We start from the raw sequence: 23,901 nt of genomic DNA, 5'->3' as shown, positions 1-23,901 counted from the left end.
AATAATAGTAATAACACTAGCAGCTTATTTTGCATATCACACATGTATAAAATGCATCTGTCTGCTTTTAAGACATTATTAAAGAGAAATTCATTTTTCTAAAATTAGGGTTAGGGTTGCCTAACCCTAACCTTTCACAATGTCACAGTATTTTTGATCAAACAAACAAATTTAGCATATGTTAATAAAAGATAAAAGAATAAAAAAAGATTATAAAAGAGCATTTATTTCTTTTAAATTAACCTTTCACAATGTTACTGTGTTTTTGATCAAACAAATGCGATTTTTTCCAAAAACATGAAAACATCTTACTTACCCCGACCTTTTGAACAGTTTTGTATATGATGAGGTGATGTCTGAGCAGTGAGCCTTATGGCAAACCTTAACAAACAGAAAGATGGCGAAAGCTGATTAAAAACAGAGCTAAATAACTGAGAAAGGAGAGAAAACAAAAGAAGAAGAATAGCTAAACAGACATGATGATAGAGTTCACAGTCTTATACGCAATAGGAAAAGAAGAACATGTGCCTGATTGAGGCTAAACTGGGGCCTGCAGTGGCTTTCTTAATAAGAAAAAACAAGGTTTAGGCCTGTGCGACCATCTGAACTCTGTTGAGCATGTAGGATGAAAGCCTTTTGTGTTGTATTATGAAGCTAAATAAGAACAGAACATCCAGACTCCATGTCAAGATAATGTTTAGCTCTTCTACCTATGTTGCGTGTAAGTGTGTAATGTGTTACATCCTGTACTTAAGGCAGGACTCCATCATTGCAGGACAGCAACCCTCAGCCAGGAGAGGGTCAGGTCATTCGGGTCACTCAGAGTGCAAGGGGATGAAAATGCACTGTCCACACACAAGGCACACAAAGCTAGCTTTTCATCGAGCTCTTCGGCCACCGTGAGGAGCCCGTAATTATCTTTGACAAAACTCATTAGCAAGGACCGTGTAGCAACATCGGCGACCAGGAATTCCATGAGGAGAGACATGCACAGAAACAAAGCCCTGCACACATTTCACTGCGCCCTTTGACAAAATGTAATGAAGTGTGTTCATTGTCCCCTCATCAACATTTGAACCCTGAGCCATCATTACTGAGATCCTCTCTCATATGCCCTCTGAGGCTCTGTGTGGGACACATCAAATGGCACCATCACTTTACCTCTTTTGTCTGGATTTGGGCAAATTGTTGTAAGGGATGTTGTTGTTGTTGTTGTTGCCGTTATCATCCTAGGCCTTATTAGTATGAATTGACCATTGCTATTCTGTCAGAACTAGTTAGCTGATCACAATCATATGCTCTGTGAGCAAACAGTCTGAGATGAGAGCGAAAACCCTTCATAACCTAATTTTAGTTATGTTAACCCTCTGCTGACCTTTGACACAAATGATTGCGTTGTTGTCAGTTATAGCCAGGTTCCTCACTGTCCAGCAGAGAATATGATATATCAGTGATTCTTGAGCACTGGGACTGGAAAAAAATGTTTATGTATCAAAGAATTAGTTTAGACTTATCTGTTCAATATGTTCAGCATTATGTTTGGTTGCAGTCTCCTGCTGCTTTCATTCTCTCACAAAAAAGCGTTTTCTGGTATTACGTTATGGTCAGAGGGGGTAGTTTTAGTTACAGTGCCTTGCAAACCCCTTCATTTTTTTCACGTTTTGTTGCGGCATTATGTTAAACTGCTTTAAATTAGTTTTTTCCCCACATCAATTTACACCCCATACACCATAATAATGACAAAGCAAAAACCAGATGTGCAAATTTTACAAATTTATTACAAATAAAACACTGAAATAAGTACATTGCATAAGTATTCATACCCTTAACTCAGTACATAGTTGAAGCACCTTTACAGCCTCAAGTCTTTTTGGGTATGATGTGACAAGCTTTGCACATCTGCATTTGGCAAATATCTGCCATTGCCTCATCTTTTCACCTCTCAAGCTCTGTCAGCTTGGATGGGGGCTGGCAGACATTTTCTAGAGTCCTAGTTGTTCCAATCGTCTTCCATTATGGATAATGGAGGCTACATGCTTCTGTGAACCTTCAATGCAGCAGATTTTTTTCTGAACTCTTCCCTAGATCATTGCCTTAACGCAAGTCTGTCACTGAGCTCTACAGGCAGTTTTCTTGACCTCAGGACTTGGTTTTTGCTCTGATATGCATTTTCAGCTGTTAGACCTTTTCTGAGAGGTGTGTGCCTTTCTAAATCATACTCATTCAAATGAATTTGCCACAGTTTAACTCCACTCGAAGTGTAGTAACATCTAGAAGCAATATGAATGCTCCTGAGCTAAATTTTGAGTGTCCCAGAAAAGGGTATGAATACTTATGCAGCGGGATCTTTTCAGTTTTTTTATTTTTAATAAATTTGCACAAATGTTAAAAATCTATTTTTTGCTTTGCCATTATGGAGTAGGGAGTGTAGATTGATGTGGGAAAAAAAGTAATTTAAAGTAGTTTAACATAAGGCTGCAACATAACAAAATGTGAAAAAAAATAAAAAATGAAGGGGTATGAATAAATTGCAAGGCACTGTATGTACCATGAAGTGAAAGCAAAACATTTGTTTTAGGAACGTTCTAGTGATCATGTCTGGTTAATGTGGGAATATTGCTGCATTAAAAGCTACCAGGTTGCTAAAATTGTGAAGGTAAAATCAGTCACTGTATCATTTCACACAAGTCTTGCTCCCACGTTAACCTAAAAACTTATTTTGTGTCCCTCAGCTTTGCCCCTTGGTTATGAAATATATTCATTTTGGTCATACACATCAAAATTCTTTGTTTCAAATATGTTTTAAGATACAGATCTTTGCCAGATCCCACCTTGGCTGTGGATATCACCTGCTAAAAGCACATTTAAATCGACTCTATTTCTTTAGTTAACATTATAAAGATTAATATTGGCTCACCAGTCCACTTTATCAAAATCTAAACCATTTATGCCACATTTCCATAATCCATAAAAATAATGGCATCAAGAGTCATTCACAGGTCATAAGATGTATATTGACAACTTTAACCTATATAGCAGGGGTATATTTGTAACAATAGCCAAAAATACATTGAATGGGTCAAATTATAGATTTTTTTTCCCCCAAAAATCATTAGGATATTAAGTGAAGAACATGTTCCATGAAGATATTTAGTACATTTCCTACTGTAAATATATCAAAACTTAATTTTTGATTAGTAATATGCATTGCTAAAACTTAATTTGGACAACTTTAAAGGCGATTTTCTCAATATTTAGATTTTTTGCACCCGGATTTTCAAATAATTGTATTTGAGGCAAATATTGTCCTATCCTAACCAACCGTACATCAGTGGAAAGCTTTATTCAGCTTTCAGATGATGTATAACTCTCAATTTAAAAAGAATGACCCTTATGACTGTTTTTGTGGTCCAGGTGATCACATATGGAAGTGATAATAAAGTGACTTTTATTTTTATTTTTTTTTTTTTACAAATTTGTTACAGTTTGTAGCTGTAAAGGCTTATTGCAGATTCACAATTCATGAGACATGACTATGATTGCAATAGCAATAGCCAGATTTGACACCTGGTTATCTGAATGTTTTAAAGGCAAATAAAAACACCACCAAACGCGTGGACTAATGGCTTTGCGTTCCTTAATCTCTGGGAAACATTAAACACTTATCGCGATAAAACTAGAGTGCTCACATGATAATAAACGAAGCTGTCTTTTATGCTGCAGTTGAATGGAGGCGTTGCAGTTTAGTCGCGTCGCTCGCTGCAGTGTAGGCTACACAACGCCAGGGCGACGGGGCTGGAAAAGAGCTGAAGAGCAGAAGAAAGACTGTCAGCGGGAGGTTTGACTGCACATTTGCGGATCAGAGCTGTGTGTGTCAGGTCCGGTCATGACAGAGGACGCACTTCATCCACAAACTCAAGCGCGGGTGTCCTTCTTCTGTCATGGTGGGACATTCCATTGACTTACTGTTTTGTAATGAACCACTGATACTTTTCTATTCCTTAACCTTTACACAACCCTTTCTGCAAGACATTTAGTAGCCTGTGTTTATTAAGCTGTTTTGCTTTTTAGAGCGTTGGCTGGTCTCCGTATATTTAGCTGATGCGTAGTAAGCAAAACCTTACCCAAACACATTTCATCTTCACGGTTCAAGTGACCAGATTTAGTGCCTCGTTAAAAATGACACTTGATGGCCTAGTCCTTCAGCTTTTTTGTTTATCCGTCACGCGGTGGTGTTTATTTCTTGCGTCTTTATTATTGGAGATTAGCGGAAATCTGTTTTGGATTAGGCCGCTATCGCTACAACAGCCCGTAATTAAACTAGCACACTAGCGCAGCGAGATGACATGACTATAGCCATGACACTGCTTTGTCTTTATTCAAATATCTATCTATCTATCTATCTATCTATCTATCTATCTATCTATCTATCTATCTATCTATCTATCTATCTATCTATCTATCTATCTATCTATCTATCAGATAAAATAGTGATCATCATAAACAACTTAAATGTTTGCTGTTTTCGTCGTTTTCAGTATGGACCATATTGTAATGCCATTTACATTCAATGCACTCTGCATAATGCATAGCATGTGTCCCCATGCACCCATCCATTAGACTAATGCACAGTCTGAACAACAGCCACGTACCCACAGAATTAGGGATGCGGTTCTTTGAGGGGAATAGCACATTGTAGGACATACAGGACATATTTCCACTGTCCCCATTTCAACGCGAAAGCACATCTTGGACTTATTCTGCCCTCGTTGGTCTAGATTTAATATGGTGTAAACCTGTTGTAAGACAGGCTCTTAATTGATCTATTAGTTGCAGTATGAGCCTGATGCTTTGTGGCAGGAATCCATGCTATTATTGCCGGCTCCCTCAGGTATAGCGCTACCGCGCTAATCCCATTGCACATGCATCATTACCTTCAATAATGTTTGGCAGCTCTTCTTTACAGCTCCCATTTTAATTACCTTTGCTTTAAATATTTAACACACGGCAAACGTCTTTATGCGGTCGGTGCACGAGCTGTGTGGCACTTGTCAATTCGAAATCAGCTTTATACAGAGAGAAGGAGTATATAATTCACTTTTTTTTAGTCTTTTTGTCTCGTGTGAATTTGTTACAGGTCAAATGATTGATCATATGTGGGACAGCAAGCTTAACTATTAAGCGTTACACAACGGTGTTTCAAATCTTTGAAGTTTCTCTCCATCATGCCAATCTCACTGCTTGTTTTTTTTTTTTCCTTCTTTTTAATCAAAACAGTATTCAGAATATGATTCTGAGAGATTATATTTAGGGCGATTTTTAGAAATAGATCTCGCCTGTTGGACAGATTGCTTGGAAGTGGAGATCCTGAGGGATAATCCAAATGATAGTCCGTTGACCTTTAATAAAACAAAAATATTGGACAAAGAGGCAAAGCATGCCACCTGCGTGGTGTCAAGCATCTGATATATATTTTTATCTGCGTTTTTCAGCAACAAATCTGTTCTACAATTTTGTTTTGTTTTTGCAGTTTTTAAATTATTCTTTCAAGGAATGAAATACATGAAATATGCGCAATATATGTTACAATATTATGGCGTATTTGACAGTTATTATTGTGTACATTGTTTTTAACTTTATTTTAGTATTTTTTACGTTTTGGTATTATGGCTATATCATCTGCTGACATAATATCGATTTACCTTTTTTTTCTAACTAAAGTCGTATTAACTGGAGTTTATCGCAATATCATGACCATCTTTATCAACCTAAATTTCCATTAATGAATTCTGCGCCGCAAACAAGTGACATCGACAATCTGCTCGACCCCTTTTCAGTCAATCACAAATTGACCACAGCGCATTTGAATAGACCTAATACTCTTATTACATGCCTTAATCTTTCAATCCGTCCTGAAATAATGTCTCTTTCGACGGCTTAATTTACTGGACCCTGACCAGTAGGTCATCACTTCAGTCTTTTTATTTTTCTCATTCGCGTTTTTCTCTGGCAAAAAAAAAAAAAAAAGTTTGAAGAATATAGCTTGTTTAATTTTTTCACTAAAGCAGCTACGCACTATCAATCTTGACAAGCAAATTAGAAGCGTGATAGTGTGAGTTTATTTTGCTTATTTTTCATCGATTTAAACTGATATTAAGCCAAGTTATTCGTCTCTTCTTCAAGGAGACAGTCTAACACTGTAAATGAACTAAAAATGTTTTTCTCTGTGGTTTTGAACCAGCTCAGCCATTGCTTTACAAGTTTAATTGGGTGCTTAAAGATCCCCAGGGATGCTAGCTCGAGCAATTGACTGATCAACATCAAAACACTTGATGCGCGTTTCATGGTATGGATGCTCCCGCGTGACCTCGTTGTTAACTCAGAACTGGATGATGATGAACCTGCTCGCGCGCGGTGGAGACAAAGCTGCATTCATAACCAATTCCTGCCTCTCTCTGAGCCTGAACAGTAACAAAGTGTTTGATGCCAATTCCGATTAAATAATGACAACGTGGAACTGATGTACCCTTTCTTCACTCCCTTGCTGAGTCCATTCACGTCCGCGTCTGAATTTATGACCTTCCAGGAATGTCCCGGCTTTAGGCATGAAGTCAAAAGGATAAACTTAACCTGTATAGAGCTGTCTGATTAATTCATTAACAAAAATCATTAAACAAAAATGAGAAAATGAGTTCTTGGAAAATATTTTATAAATAACAACATGACATTTATTCACAGTTTCTTGATATAAACATAGCACACTCCTCAGGAGCACAGTATCGCACCTCATTTATTGTTAATAGGTAAATAAAAGTAAAAAGACTGACTGTAAATTTTACACCAGCTTCCGAAAAAGTAAATCACATAACATTAAGCACATGACCACAGAGAAATAAACAGAACACACAACAAAACCTTGAGAGGACACATGGTAACAGATAAATAAAGCAGATGGATAATCAAACCATAAGTAGATAAATAGAACTACTAAACTACGATTGCCAATGCAAACATAAGAAATCACAATTTATTCCCAAACATACACAAAACATTGCATAAAGTTATTGACACCATCAAATCATATTGTGCAAAATTATGGCTGCCTCCAGTTTTCACAGTTCCAGAAAGAGCACACATATTCATCGCGCTACTATTTCAAGTGTCTGCTGCCATGGGCTTATAGTTCTTCATTGACTCCGTTCCATAGTGCATAATGTAGATCATAAAAATGTCCCCATGTTTATTGGCATTTCCACAGTCCTAATTCAGAGGAAGAAGGAAAATGTATGAGAACGAGGCGGTACTGTGAAAGTTAGGCTAGGTGAAAATGACAGGTAATACTGCGAGATGAAATCCTTGTGACACAAAATTATAGAACACAGAGGACATGTATACGTCATTACCTCAAATCACACACATAAACAGATACTAAATGGAAAGAGACAGTGCTCTTTTTTTTAAGTTGTGCAATATAGCTGAAATAGCCAAAGCAATCCAATAATGTTCATCAGTTTAGCCGATGGCTGCACAGCACAAATGTTTACTGTTATCAAAGATACTTTACTAGACAGTATGTGTAATGGCATTACTTGATGCAGACTGTGGGTGACAGATATTATGTAATCCTACATGACTGGATTGCTTTCTTTTTATTTTTTGAAAAACCTGTAGCCATACACAAATTTGCATTCTTGCATATTTAGCATGCATGTGTTAATCAATTTTGTTCTGGTCATTATGTGAGAGATATCAGTTATAAACGAGCACTGTCATAATGGGTTCAATAAATAAATTTGTTAATGTGTGTTTGCATATTCACTCATGCTCACCTGCCTCACCTCTTCATCACAGGTCTGAATGCAGTGGTTTTGGCATCCTGGTTTGCTGGACATGTGTCGTTGAGCTCACTGGATTCTGTCCCTGTCTTTCCTGCACTGGTGAAGCCTGTAGTACACCAACACAAGAGATCACAACTGTAGGTAAACTACACAAAAAGTACTCAAACAAGTGCAAAAGTTGTATTTAATATCTAAAAAAATAAGGCATTTTGAATAAATGAAATATTACACTGAAAGTAGAATTACAAATAGCCAATAACCTTGTATAACTTTATGATTGTTACTTGGTTCTGTAAACACAGAAAGGCTGTACCTTCTATTGAGGAATACTGGCAGGATTCTGTCAGCCCAGGATAGGATGAAGAGTGAAGTTGGAGGGTCTTGTAGTTCCCACTACTGTATGCCTTGTGTATCCCCTGCAGTCCTTCTTGGTAGAGGCTTTCCGTATTGCTGAGGCTGGTAGGGTCCTGAAGGCCCTTCAGCTCCCCACACTGCACTCCTCCGATTGTGGGCAACCTGACTCCCTGCATCTGACAGTCCACAGGCCCAGTCCGTACATCCCCACCATGGTGCGTGCCTAATACAACTCCTGCGGCAGCCGTACGTGCCAGCGACCAGATCCGGGGCTTCTCCGATGACTCAAAGTGAGAGAGTGCCACAGTGTTGATGGAGGTGGACTGAGGTGAGTGCTGTTGCTGCTGCAATTTGGAGCCCAGAGGATCCAGGTAGTCAGGGTTCAGAGCCCCCAAACTCTTTAGACCACAGGGAAAAGATGGGAAGTTCGAGTGGAGAGGGAGGTCAGGGTTACAGTCTCTCTTTGGAGGGGAGGAAGTCGAGAGGTCATCCTGACCTGATTTCTCACAGTCACTGTCCAGCTTGTCACAGTCCTCGTCTTCTATGTCATCCAGGTCACTGAACTGCAGGTCCCGCTCATCTTTACTGTCTTTGGAGTCTGTGCAAGAGCAGTGAGAGATACTGAGTGTGCATTCACATGCATGTACAAACAACAAACACAGTCTAATACTTTTTTCTTTTTTTAAAAATTTAATTTAGCAGAGAAGTGTTATGAGGTACCTTTGGTAATACTGTCTGGGTCACTCTTATTGAGGTCTTCTTTCCTGTCATCGCCCGCTTTGTTTTTGGGGGACCAGGTCATCTTGTTCTCTTTTTTTAGTCTCCTTCTAGCATTGGCAAACCAGGTAGACACTTGTGTGAGAGTCATTTTGGTGATAATGGCCAGCATGATCTTCTCACCCTTTGTAGGATATGGGTTCTTCCGATGTTCATAAAGCCATGTTTTAAGAGTGCTGGTGGTCTCCCGTGTGGCATTTTTTCTCCGGGTTGACCCATTAAAATCAACTGTCCCATACCTGAATCAAATTAAAACGGTTAACAGAATTTGTATTTTAACCAATAATATATTATCATATTAGAGGTGTGACAAATGCAAATCTCACCTGTCATACTGGTACTGGCCCAATGAGTGATCATATGGATAGTAGGTGGCAGGTTGGGTTATAGTGCCATGAAGACTGCCTGACCCCTCTTTGATTTCATATTGTGGATTCTAGAGTAAATAATGATAATAAAAAAATACTTTAAACTTTAATATGTGATATAGCTGTCATATATTACTGGCACTGAGCTAATGACATTTATAATTTACAATAAAACAGCACTTTATCTCCTTACTGTCCCTAAATTATAACTTTTATCACTTACGTGATAAACTATACGGACACATTTTTGCATATTTATTCCAAATTAAACCAAGTGGGCCCTTTTACAGAAAGCAGCTGACAATGTTCATTCTGTTTATTTCCTCTGATTATTCAAAATTATTACACCCGACAGCTAGACAGCATGGTCCTTTTACCAAGCCAAAATAATCAATAACAAGCCGTGACTTGAATGAGTCAATCGATTGAACGGAGGACCCGCGCTATATCTGATGAAAGGGCTAGACGTACCAGGCTGGAGTAGATGGCAGAGGGGTCGGCGCTGTACGGAAAGTAATTGGCGTAGTTCTGACCGGCTGCGGCCGCTGCTGCTGCGTAGGGAGAGCCGTACATCCCGAGCGCGGCGTTCAGCTCGGTCCGTGTGCTCGCCAGCAGCCGGTTCTCATAGGAGGGACAGCAGAAGGAGGCTGCGGTCTGAGACGCGCTCGATCCTTCCGTCACCGACCTGGAAATCGAATCGCAGCAAGTCGTACTGGGGTTTGCCGACACGAAAAACTGCATGAAGAAAATCGTGGATAGACATGTCATTTTATATTTGCGTTACAAAGCATGCGCACAGTTTCCTTAGTAAAAGAGAAAAGTAAGGTAAGACGAAGTTAAGAAGCTTTGTATAGAACTGAACTCGCTCGAAACCGCTTTTTTTTTCTCATTCATGCGTTTTTTCCATTAAGATAAGTAGTGTACTTTTTAATTTGAATCATAGCAACTTTATTGTAAAAAACGATTGAAATATCCGTAAACGCATACTTTAATAAATGGGTGAGCCTTATTTCTTCTGAGCTGATTTATGTTCGGCGTAAAACAAACAAACAAACAAACAAAAAAACAAACAAGCTGTTTTTGTCAAAGCTTAAAGTAAAACTTTCTAAGTTTTGCGTCAGAGTAACAAAGTTAACCAGCAGCAAGCGCGGCTTCTTTTAACAATATAGATATCTTTTTCCATTAAAGTAAAACTATAATTGATTGTAAGTTATATTGTCAAAATTATCTATCCGTTATCTGTAAATGTATAATTAGTTTATACACACAGACGGCAAAGGCTACCGGCAAAGGGAGGAGTCTCGCTCTGACTCTGAACAATTACACCGTAAAGGTAATTTACACGTTTACAACAACACGTGAGGTCATTTATAATTCAAATAACCCATTACTATAAATATTGACAAACCCCACGATATCGCCTAACTTTACTTTAGGACTTAGTGACAGAACAATCTGCTGCTCCCTAGTAGTGTTAGTTACTGAGGTCCAGAGAATGTGACAGAATGTGGAAAAAAGCACCCTATGGTGTGCGCGCTCGTTAAGCATCTACATAAGAAAAAGACTAAATTTTCATGCTTACCTGAGAAGTTGCATTGTAAGGATATCCAAACTGAGAGAAAGACATAGCGGCTTCTTTTGTTACCATAAGCAATATTCTTCTCCTGCTGATCGATTGAAACCAAATCTACTTCAAATCCACCGTCTTACACACATTTCCACACTCGGCCTTTCGCTCAATAATAGATGACTGCACTTAACTGGGAAGCACTGAGGATGTTTACGCCAGTCCTAGTTTTATATGGATAGATAATCCCCTTAAGGAAATGAGAAATTACAGTTAAGCTTCATCAAGTACAAAAATATTGTTGTTAAACAGCTGTAGAAAGCTTAAAGGATAACGTAAGACTTGCAAGATATGAACTTGTGGTTGTGCTATTATTTGTGCCTCTATAGTTCTTTAGAATTCATCCATGCACGGGTATCAGTGTGACGTCATTCTAATCCCGGGACAGCGAGGATAGAATGATGTCTTTGCCAATCACGTCATGCTTCGCGCTTTTCTTGAGGTGTGTTTTGCACACCCCTGTCCCCTCTGTGTTTTTTTTCCCTTTTCTTTTTAAACAGTGTATTCCGAGACTTAGAGCGCAAAAAGTATTAGTGGGTTTGCTAAAAGCGATAAAATGAATCTAAACAATACATCGTTCTTCAGTTTTTTTCTTTTAGTCAAACTATATATATATGTAATGTCAAAGTTTATTACCTGTTAGATATCTGTGCTCTTCTTAATGTCCCTGCCAATATTTGTATTAATGTACAATAATTTCAAGTTCATAAAGATATTATATCACTATGCAAGATGTAATCATGACTATAATTTACTTTTAGTTGTATAAAATATCCAACTCTAGATTTATCTGTTTTTCCTAGGTAAGATGTTCTCAGATCCTCTCTTATTATTATTACATATCAGACACTATCCCGCTGATGAGCAAATGAACTGAGGTGGAATCTGCAGGACCCTTGCTCGCATCTGTCTGACCGATCAGAGGTCCGACCTGATGTTAATTGCGATGATGTTTCCATCTCTCTCTATTAGAGAGAGGGCCAGTCCCGGCAGACGTGAAGAGAACCTCTGGCAGGTCAACAGAAAACTGATTGATGCGTATCTCGGGACCTACGCGACCATTACGAGAAATGCGTAATTGCATCAATTAACAAATGGATATGGCCTTGTTTAACCAGCGAGTTACACCGTGAAAATATGCCTTTGAGGTGAAATTAGACGATCAGAATGGAACCGAGAGAGAGAGAAAGAGAGAGAGAGAAATTAGCTGAATCTCTCAAGTCTAATTATACGGCAGTAGTGGGAGGCGACGGGAACAGCATTCTAATTGAAGGATGCGTACTTGAAAGGGATGGTAGAAATAACGCTCCCTCACGCGGAATAAGTCTGGATAAAGGGTAATACATGCAGTTTTATTAAATGTTTTAGACAATATAATTAGAAGACTCCCTTTACTTTCTCTCTCACACACAGAGGCACAAACGTTTGTTTTTCTAACATGGTGGGGACATGACTTCTAGCCTATTGTTTTTGTTCTGAGCAAATGATCAGATGGCTAAAACCTTTTTAGCATTTTAGATTTTCATGAAGACATTATTCATCATGTTTGTTTATCAGTTAAAGAAAGTTTGACTTGATTTCAACCGTATGGTGACATGTGGTCCTAGCAGTAAAGGCAAATTAGCCAGTATTATCAACCTGTGAAATATTAATTTAATTAACTGTGGAATATCAAAAATAAAAGAACTCAGGAACCACCATCCCTCACGCGCAGCAGTCGCATCACTCACGGTCACTTCCAAACGCGTGGCAATCCGCGACGATCTCCTGTCATTTTATCATTTTCAGGGATAATATGAGAGGAATAGTTCAATGACCTTTCTTAAAAAGGATGAGAACCTTGTCCACGATGATCTCTTTGCGATTACAAGCTCACTCTTCGAGAGGCGCCAGAGAGCTGCGAGTAAGTGAACGGCCCTGATGGAGCTGCTGTGATGACGGGAGCGTGCAGGCCCATCAAGTGCCACCTTCAGTTCAAGTCACCGCAGTCTTAACACCTTCTGTGTCGAGCATTTGGAAAACAAATAAGTATTAAAGTGAACATTTTTACAGACAGCATATGTTTTCTTCTCATAAAGGAGATAAACTCTTAATTAAAAAGATTCTTCACCAAAAAAAAGTAGCCTACTAATTGTCATCTACTAACTTTTATGTGGTTCCAAACCTGTGTGACATTATTTCTTCTGCAGAACACAAAAGAAGATATTTTAAACAATGTTGATAACCAACAGTTTTGGTGAACATTGACTTCCACTGTATGGACAAACCAAACTAAGCAAAACATTAAAACACTGAGACATTTATTTTCTTTTAAGTTCCACAGAAGACAAGACATACAAGTTTGAAATTAAATGAGGGTGAGTACATGATGACAGAATTTTCATTTTTATTGATTTCTTAAACCTTTATTTCTGTAGGATACTTTGTGGTAACAGGCATGTCTTACTTAGGAACTGATAGGCAGGTGAGATAGGTTAATGCTTAGTGTTAATAGGTTGATGCTTAATGTATAATAGGTTAATAAATAAATTGTAACATTTAAAACACACAAACAAGACCCAATAAAATTGTGACAGCTTTTCCTGACTGGCATTTACAAAGAATACACTTAGAATACAGTTCAACATTTTGTTTAAAAGGTACCTTTATTTTATATTTTATGTCAGCTATTGTGTTTACTCAGGAGCTACAGTATAAGAAAAAACAGGATATTAAAATTTTGGTCCGGAGGACGAAAATCAGAAAATTAAAAAACTTAAAAGGTTTCTTCACTCTTAAAACTAAAGGTGCTTCACGATTTCATAGAAGCACATTGTTTTTGTTTAAATGGTTCCATAAAGAACCTTTAACATCTGAAGAAACTTTCTGTTTCACAAATAGTTCTTTGTGGCAAAAAAGGTTCTTCAGATTATAAAAAGGTAAGAAAAAGAAGGTTCTTTAAAGAACCTTTGACTGAATGGTTCTTTGTGGAACCAAAAATGGTTCTTCTATGGCATCGCTGTGAAGAATCTTTTAAAGCACCTTTATTTTTAAGACTGTTGTTTTTGGAAAGCAATACAGTACAAACGTAATATTTGAGAAAATGTGTATAATTGAGTTTGATTTAGCCCATGTGACAACTATCCTGCGTCTCTCTTATACATGGTTATACATTACCTTGTAGGTTAGTAATCAAAAAGAAAAACAAATGTCTCTGAAAAGCAGTAGTCACACACTGCAATTGAAATCATCCACATTGCACATACCAATGCATCATCCCCATATCACCATCTCAATATGTTATAGATCAATGATCATCCAACAAACTTCTCCAGTTACGAGAGTACAATTAGTGAAAGAGGAACCAGTTGAGAGGAAGGTCAGAATATCCTATGCGATAGTTTACTGTAGTTTCTCTAAAGCCTTGTGCAAGGGCACGCATGATAGCCCAAGTGCATATGGGCAGCCTCATCCATAATGCATGTGGAGCAGCGCCTGATGATCAGTACTGAGGGGTGGAGGGGGGTCGTAAGTTAAATCAGCCTTAATTGAAGAGGTAGAGCACAGTGACCAATCCTACACACCTATCACTTTTCGTCGACTTATGGCTCTTACTGCTTTCAGGATCTTGAGATTCCTGACATGATACCATCCCATCCATTCCTATAGGAATGTGTTTGGTCTGCAATCTTCTAAAATGGATAGATGGATAGAAAGATGAATAGATTTTATGTTTTCCAAACTTTGAATTACAGCATTCTCTGTGACAAGGGAATTTGAATGGTCTGTTCGTTTACATTTGTGTGTGTGTGTGTGTGTGTGTGTGTGTGTGTGTGTGTGTGTGTGTGTGTGTGTCTGGGCCTCTGTTAGCCTTGCATAGGGATTACGGAGGCTCAAAGCCTCACAGCAGAAAGGTTAAACCAACAGCCAGCTTCACCTTCTCATTTAATACATTTCTCAGGCTGCTTTAATGAATTTCACAAAGCTTTTCTGCTTTTTCATAAGACAGATCAGAGCTTTTTTATGAAATAATAATAAGGCACTGCTCAGAGAGGGGCAGAGCGAAGGGGAGGGGACACTCAGGATCGAAGCAGAGTGATATCTCATTAAACAAGTCTGATATTCCTGATATATTCAGATGAATCCCAGACATACGAGATCCTGAATTATTGCTCACTGTCTCTCCTCGCTTCATTCCTGGCCAGGTATTAACATTGCTAAATTATCCAAAAATTGAAAAGAAAGTAATAAATATTCTAATGAGAAACCCTCAAATTATAATAGATGTGGCCATAACAGTGCCCAGCAAAATCCTAAACAAACTTCATCTAGTTAGATGGATAAATTGACCAGAGCCAGGAAGACTTTATTCTTCAATTATCTTTGTCTACTAGAGAGGTAATAAAGTTATCAATCTAGCTATGTTAATAAAAGCTTTGCATTTCATGCAATAAAGTAGGAATCACATCGATGTCTGTTTCTCAATGTCAAGTCTGAAATCATATAATTGCTCCATTTTCTGTAAAAGATTAATTACGCATACTATTTGCTGATTAGATACATTGTTTTAAAAGATGGTGCATATGCCTAAACCACCAAGTTATTTTTCAGGAGTATATTACATGAATGTTTTAATTAACACCCTTGCAAGAAAGACGTGCTCTTAATTGTATTGAATGTGCACTTGTATATTTTTGAGTTGTATTTGCAGATAATGAAATTCTAATGGAATAAAAAGTGTACTTAAAGAATACTTACACATGACAGCTTTTTAACACTCACACAAGTACACTTTTTAAAAAAAATGTTTGTAAAATAAAATCATTTTAAATGTTTTGGTTGTCTAACATTATAAATCACATGTAAAATACTTCATAACTTAACTGTAGTGTGTTATTTGATATACATTTAATAGATTTTTAATGTATTAAATTTCAACTTTAAACTATAATTGCAGATGGTAGTACACTTGCCAACAGCACACACTGTCTGTATATGAGCTGTTGGCTCATGGGGACCAGGGTTTGAATTTGATATGTCTTGTCCCAATCTCCATATTTCCATCTGTCTTCCTAAATTGTACTATATGGGAAAAATACTGAAATGTTTTAGATACTAAAGAAATTAATATATGATTGGCAGTACTCTTATAACCATATAGGCTTTAATAGAAGTAAACCAGAAGCAATTATAATTATTATATGTTATATAAGTTGGTAAGAATATTTTTTAGTATATTAAGTACAAAATTAGTGCCTGAAAACATACATGCAAGTGTCTTATAAAATCACATTCAATTCCCATTAAAGCATATATGTTTAAAAGTATATTAAGTATTTTTTATTTTAAAATTATGCTCAATTGTGCTTTTTTCATGCATTATTTATTTATTTAACAATGCTTAAAACCTGCCAATTATTGTATTTTCTCAACTCGGCAACAAATGACACTCAGCATGGATGAATGTGTTGGTGCATGTAGTTTATGATGTACATTATGGTTTGTTCTTCACTGTTTTGTTGAGTTTGTGTGAACAGGACTGTTTAGCTGACAGCAGCTCTAAATGCCCCAGTGTAATTTAATCAGTGTTTCTGTGCTGTCAGGGATTTGTAACTTGTTTCACTGAGATTTAACTGGCAGATCTTTGGATGACTCAGTTAGTGTCTCTGTGTGCTTCTAAAAAGGCCCTCTAGTGAATTTGTTGAATCTGGTGCATATGTATGTATGTGTACATGTATGTATATTATCTTCATATAATGTAGATTAAATATGTGTTGTGTAGTTGCTCTAATGCCAAAAATGACAATTCTGTCATCATTTACTTTCTGGCATTCCAAACATGTACAGCGTTCCTCTGCAGAACACAGAAAGTGCATTTTAAAGAACATGTATATATGAAGAGTGCCATCTAAAATTAGTATTATGTATATGTGATTTTAGAAATCACATTAAATGTAAATAAAGTGTCTAATTTTAAGGTTTCAAATAACTGGAGAATAAATAATTGGAGAATAAAATGTCAAAATTTGGGTGAAATAATGTTACATTGTCATTCAGTGTAACAAAATATTTATTCAAACATTCAAACAACATGCTTATTCTAACTTTTTTTTTATAACGTACATATATAAAAGAATAAGGGAGCATATAAATTTGATTCTGTTTTAAATGAATAAAAATGGGCAAAACCTATAAAGTAGCAAATAAAAAAAATGTAGAATTACAACTAATTAGTATTTGGTGTGAAAATAATTCATCTTTGTCAATGTCAGAAATAAGAGTTTTAATTTTTTTTTATAAATATTCCTGACCACACTGTTACACTGAATGACATTTTAGTGGGTATATTCTGTAAATTAGGGAAAAATGTATGAGAATTTTTTTTTGCTCAGAAAAACAATTAAATTAATCAGAAAACTTTTAAATATTTAAAAAAAAAAAAAAAAATATATATATATATATATATATATATATATATATATATATATATATATATATGGAAAAACAAAAATTTAAAGCAATATTACATTTACTGTTTTATGCTTAAACCCTTTTGTGCCTTTGACCTATATATGTGTATATTTACTTCCACTTTATTTTAGTTTAGTTTATTTTAGTTTAGTTTAGTTTAGTTTAGTTTAGCTTATTTCTGTGGTGACAAAGCTTAATTACTCCAGTGTCATGTTCTCAGAAATCATAATATGGTAATTTGATGTTCAAGAAACATTTCTTCTTATTATTATCAATGTTGAAAACAATCGTGCTGCTTAATGTTTTTGAAGAAAAAAAAATCTTTCAGGATTCACATGAAAAAATAAAAGAATAAAAAATTAATAATTTTTTTGGAAATAATATTTTATAGCAGTAGATTTATCTGTCACTTTTGATTAAATGCTGCATCCTTGCTGAATAAAAGTATTATTATTATTTAAAAAGCAAATCTTATTGACCCTAAAATTTTATACTTTACTGCTCAAAAGTTTGAGGCCAGTAGGATCAGAAGAAGAAATTAACTCTTACAAGGTTGGAACAACATGAAAGTGCATAAATGTCAGATTTTCTCCTTTTTATTAATGTGTGTGTACACATATTCAATGCCTAGAGTATGGCAACTAGTGAAAGATGTTCAGAACACACACATACCAATTCGGTTAAACTTGCCAGTAAACTGTGGGGACAAATAAGTCCAGTATTACATTAGTGTCTCAGTAATTATAACCCTTAATCATGATCCGTGCAGACAACAACATCTGCAACATCTTGTGTGGTTCTAAAACTTCTGTAGCTCCGCAGTCATCCTCTCCTCCATGACCCCTCTCTCTTCCTCTCCCTCTCTACCTTCTCACCACGCTTGTGGCCCCCTGGAAAAGGTCCCATCTGCAAATGCTTGTGGGTGGTTAACCAAACACTGGTGCCAAGTCATACAAATAGCCATGCTTGGTGTTTGTTTGCATAAACACTTCTGAGAGGCTGCACTGTTTTGTAGCTGTTTTTTACAGTTGGTTGGAGGTTGAAGGCCTGCGACAAAGACACAGGGGGGATATGGTTCATCGCAAGGTCCCAATCTCCATTACTTCAGTCTGGATTCTGAGACTGCGGTGCGTTTGGTGTGCGGGGCAGGACAGTAGGTTAAGTCTAATTTTTTGCAAACATTAAAGCAATCCAGGCTGTTGTGATGTCAGATTTACTTTTCCACTCGCTCTTACTTCAAAGCCTCGTCTTGGGTACCGTGCAGCATTAGTCAGGAGAAGTCCAACTAATTGAGAAGTTTTCTTTCACTTTTGATTTTACTCCTGGATTGAAAGAATGCCAGAGGAGGGAAAATGTTGAGCCGTGTAGGGCGGGAGAATTAAAGATTAAGTTACATGTACAGGCAGAAAAGAACATTCATTTATCCCCTATTATGACCGCACATTTTAGTTTCAGGTTTTCATCCCTGGGATTTAGGAGCAACTGAAAGTGACCAATTGGTAGTCATCATCACGTAACTGTTGTTATTCTGTAGGTTTAGGAAAATTGACCTGACTGCTTTTATCTTCAGGTGAGAGTGTGCCGCTCCGGAGGTAAGTGGGAACAGACAGGGGCTGTTGAAACCCGCTCTCATGCCCGCGAACAAAACGGCCTCTCCTGCAATGACAGTTCAATTGCTGAGGCCTCTGGTCCTCATTTGCAGGCCAGGCACTGGAGAGCTTTTTCTTCTCCATGCTCGCTCTCAAACGCAAGCCAGATGGCTCTAAAAATATTTCCTCCACACGTTTTATTTTCATCTTTCCTGTCGAGCCTTGTTGTGTCAGTGCTTAATGGTGCATTATTTTTGATGTGAAACCAATGTTCCCAAAAATCAGCATTTCTTGTCATATAAACATTGTTCTTTACAAAGCCATTTCATTTGGGAATAAAAATGATTTGCGATTGCGAGACAGAAAGCGCTACGCTGATGTATCTTTCATACTATCTTTATTTCCTCTTTAATATAAACGTAAACTGAAGAGCGAAAGAAGAACATACATGACATAGTGTAACCAAGTTCCTTTGGTTAAAAAAAAGAGATATGGAGAATATTGTTTTATCCCAGACACAGCTTGAATTCACTTTACTCTCATGTAACACTCTAGGAATGTCACCCTGTACTCTTTTTACAGTGTTGTGGATTTTCATTTCCAGGACACAATACTTTTACCGTGGAGTGCCATTCAGACATGGCTATTTCATTTCTTTTTTCTTTTTTTTTTTGGTATTTTTCATTCAAATCACATGCATTATGTACCTCAAGAACCGGCTGAGGTTATTTTCCCCAAACTGGAATCTGGATTTCACTATAGCAGGCCTATTGGGAAAAAATTTCCCTCTGCAGAACTTAAAAGCAGATGTTACATAGCTGCCAACATCAAACGCTCTTGTTAACTGTACAGAAAGTGAAATTAAATACCTTTGATTGCTAAAGTAGCTGGTTATTGTAAACTAGTTCTCGACATGGCTCTTACATAGCCCTTGACCTTGGCTTGGCCGCACATGCCTCATCAGATTTCAAAACCAACTGCAGCTTTTTGTTGTTACTGCTAATTCCTGATTAGCAGATTGTCAAGCTTACTTTGGGGACTGAGAAACTTGGATCAACCCTTATAGGTGTTTCCTTTATTGTTTTAGAGTCAGCGTCTCTAAGTAAATACAGATTAAAGCAGAGTGATTGTAGCTTGAAATGCAATATAGTGCTTTTAAGTGTTTTGCCTGAACAGCAATTTTCTCTCACATAAGGATATCAGGTTCAGTTGCTCTAGTCAGCCAGTTATCTGTTTTGCTTATTATTCCTGTCATCAAACATTAACCCAGAAAGATTTTGAATTTAAAATTGGCTTCAAGTTAATTCATTAGTATGAATTTGAATTGAATTTGCCATCTCCCAGAGAATGTTTGTAATGATATGGAGTAGAATTTATTGAATTAAAGAAGTTCACTTCCAGAATAAAAATGTCCTGATAATTTACTCTCCATGTCATCCAAGTTGTTTATGTCTGTCTTCCTTTCTTCAGTCACAAAGAAATTAAGGTTTCTGAGGAAATCATTTCAGGATTTTTCTCCATATAGTAGACTTCAATGGTGACCAATGGTTTGAAGGTCCAAATTGCAGTTTCAATGCAGCTTCAAAGAACTCTACTGTACATGATCCTAGACAAGAAAAAGGAGTCTTATTTAGCGAAAAATAGGCAATTTTCTTTAAAAAAAAAAATGAATGTGTATATATATATATATATATGTGTGTGTGTGTATACTTTTTAACCACAAACACTCATCTTTCACTAGTTCTGCGCATTGCGCAAATCACGTTAGAAAGGTCACAAGCTGTTAGTTCTTCATCAGTGTACTTTGGCTTAAAATAGTAGGGTAGGGTGAAATCTCATTTCCTCCTCCAACTTTAAAATCGTCCAATATCTTCAACACATTCTCACTTTCAAATCATCACATATTGATGCTTGGTCAGGACCCCTTGGCATCAAGTTTTGCTTTAAATACACACAAAAGGCACTGGGAATGTTATAGTCATGATTAAGCTACATATTGGGTAATAATACTGCCATTATTGCATATATGTTGGGGTGTGTGTTTTTTTTTTGTAAACAGTCAGTTTTATTTACATTACACTATTTACATATTTACGAGCACATAACCCAACCCCTGCCCCTAAACCAAACCATTTGTCAATATAAAACACAGGATAGAACAGGCAGATACAACTACACTCACAATTTACTTAAAAACTATTAATATTTTGTGTCTTCAGCTACTAAACGATTGATTTCTAAGAGGGATATACACGATCAACACGGTCTCTATTCTCCATAAAGCTCATCCTGTATGCAGTCTGTGAACAAGTTGAAAAACTAAAATAGCGAATTGAAAAAATGGCTAATGGATGTGCCAGAAACTCCAATATATCACAAGAAAGTTTTTACGCTCCTTCTGCACATCCAAAAGTGAAAAAAGTAACACCAAGGGATCCTGACCAAACATCAATATGTGGCGAGTTGGGAGTGAGAACGTGTTGATATCTTTGTTTTACCTTTAGGTATTTTACTTTCTTTGCATGTTCACTTTTTAAACACTGGGTTGGTGTATCCACCTACGTCACACATGGCCTTTAGAACATTATTTCATAATGTACGAAGTCGTGCTGGTGCAAGACGATCATTCGTGGTTAAAAAGTATATAAAGTTTGGTTGTTGACAAGATCCTTATTCCTTGGCTGGGATCGAGTCCTTTGAAGCTGCAATTTGGACCTTCAAACTGTTGGCCGCCATTGAAGTCCACTATATGGAGGAAAATCTTGAAATGTTTTCCACAAAAATCTTAATTTCTTGGTGACTGAATAAAGAAAGACATCTTGGATGACATGGGGGTGAGTAAATTATCAGGATTTTTTTATTCTAAAAATCCTTTAAACAAAATACAACAGATAATAGCATTCTGGAAAATAAAGTGTTTTCCCACCCAGTTTGTCTATAAGGTCAATAAAATCTTTAAACTTTCAAGCCAAAGTTTTTAAATACATCAAATGGCTACATGATTCTACTTCCTTTATTTTAATTCAAATTTAATTCTACTTTCTGTTCATTACCTCAGTTCAAATTCAGAAATTGAATTGGAATGTAAAATGTATTCCTGTTTCATGTTTGAACCCTGCAGCCCAGGCAAAAAATCTGAATATTACCTCAGCGTTTTTGTTTGTCTCATTTATTCCTTTGCCTCCACTAAACTGTTTTTATTGTTATTTAAAAAAAAAAGTTGCATTATATTATGTTGTATTATATTTTATTGCATTGCTATGAAACAACTGGTAGACTGGTTGGCTAGGGAGCCGTGCTCAATTTTAGTACTATTAAATGCACCTTTTACATTTAATACTGTTAATCATAAGGGTGAAATTTAATCAAAGGAAGAACATTTATTCTGAAACAAATTGTACACGCACTTACAGAAATGAATGAATGATGAAAATGTGCGAAAGAAGTGAGAGAATAATTCGAACCTTGTCAAAAAACGTAACTCATCCACAACTTCAGATGATAGAACAAATAGAATTTTTTGGGTCTAGTATTGTTGCCACAACTGACCACAGGGTTTCATCTGGTGATTGCAGTGAGGAGAGATTCAATTTGAAATCCTATTATATCTTTCTGGTGTGCAACGTGTATTGTGTGTGGTTCTCTTTCTGGTTGGGGAGTAAGAATTTGGGCCCATAGAGGACGGGCAGTGGATGAATAAGTGAACAGTGGAGCTTTAGCAGAGATGTAAAGATTTTCTTAGAGGACTGCGTTTCAAATCTCAGATTATTGAGTAGCTCTTTGTTTGACGGGCTGACACCCCAAATGAATGCACTCAGTCCCATACAGTGAATATTTTACGCTTTGGTGGATAGCATAAAACTCATCCAGCCTCAGAAAATAGAGAGAAAGAGAAAGAGCGTAAACTTTCAATCCTTTTTAATTCATCAAAGCACCTTCTAAATGAGGGGCTCGGTTAAACTTTCATACCCAGCGAACAAGGCGAACAGCAAAGACCAGTTTGGGTTTTCTTTTTTTTTTCTTTCAATCTTTGGTGTGCCCGTCTGAGATTCATTAAGTTTTGAAGGCACGGACTGAAAAGGGTAAGAGGTAAAAAGGGAAAGCAAACAGGAGAGAGAGAAAGAATGATAACTGTTGCCTCTTTTGACACATGCTAAGGTAACCCCATAATTGCTTAGCTTCTTGCCATTCACTATATTTCAAGAGCTTATTTTTTTTAAAATACTTTGCTGACAAACTCTCCTCCAAGGCCCATCAGATCCACCTCCAGCAGGCAGTTTGTTTATTTCCCAGCGTCAAACATGTTTTTATACTGATTGTATGATTACATCAATCCATTGCTCAATGTGACATTTATATTACAGTGTTTACAGGAAGTTTCGGAGCATCTACCAGACAATCCAGACAGGTATTTTTGTATCTTTATGTCATCTATGGCCTGTTTCTGCATCTGAGTAAAAAATTAAAAGGGTACATGTTAGATTATTTTAAATAAGAAATAAAACCACATTGTAAGGTTTAAAACTGCAATTAAAAGATAATTAACACACAATTATAAGATATTACATCACAAATTCTGCTAATTCTGTAGCTCAAACAGTAGAGTACGGCACTAGCAATAATGGGTTCATGGGTTTGATTCACAGAAAATGCATTAATTGTTAAAACGTACATATAATGTACATGTTGGATAAAATGTGTAACTGTCAAATATGTGAATGCAAACAATTCAGAGAAATTGGAAGATAAAAAGTTGTGTTGTGAGATTTAAAATTGCAATTGGTATATAAACCTGTAATTATGAGATATTAAGTTACAATTATGAGAAAGTTGCAACTGTGAGACATAAAGTTGCAATTGCAAGATAAGAAAGCCAAAATTATGAGATATTAAATAAC

The 23,901-nt window shown here is 36.7% G+C and overlaps 1 protein-coding gene across 1 annotated transcript; it reads right to left on the bottom strand.

The window, feature by feature from the left end:
• Positions 1-6,736: 6,736 nt before the first annotated feature.
• On the bottom strand, positions 6,737-11,293 carry irx6a (iroquois homeobox 6a). The gene is made up of 7 exons (XM_073837377.1): positions 10,920-11,293; positions 9,809-10,072; positions 9,296-9,405; positions 8,913-9,208; positions 8,152-8,790; positions 7,830-7,944; positions 6,737-7,260 (listed from the first exon to the last, which is right to left on the bottom strand). Exons 1-6 carry the CDS (start codon positions 10,983-10,985, stop codon positions 7,835-7,837), a joined length of 1,485 nt encoding a protein of 494 aa, XP_073693478.1. The 5' UTR covers positions 10,986-11,293; the 3' UTR covers positions 6,737-7,260; positions 7,830-7,834.
• Between the last annotated feature and the right edge of the window lie 12,608 nt (positions 11,294-23,901).

Source organism: Garra rufa, chromosome 3, assembly GCF_049309525.1.
Source record: "Garra rufa chromosome 3, GarRuf1.0, whole genome shotgun sequence".
Classification (NCBI taxonomy): domain Eukaryota; kingdom Metazoa; phylum Chordata; class Actinopteri; order Cypriniformes; family Cyprinidae; genus Garra; species Garra rufa.
The sequence above is the reverse complement of the archived record's forward strand: the minus strand, read 5'-3'. Positions and strand labels throughout refer to the sequence as shown.

Excerpts from the sequence above, each read along its gene's own strand:
- irx6a (XM_073837377.1), bottom strand. The coding sequence starts at position 10,985 with ATGGTAACAAAAGAAGCCGCTATGTCTTTCTCTCAGTTTGGATATCCT. Across the intron at positions 10,073-10,919 it reads CTTACAATGCAACTTCTCAG|TTTTTCGTGTCGGCAAACCC; the intron begins GTAAGCATGAAA and ends TTCTTCATGCAG. Across the intron at positions 7,945-8,151 it reads CCAGTATTCCTCAATAGAAG|GCTTCACCAGTGCAGGAAAG; the intron begins GTACAGCCTTTC and ends GGTGTACTACAG.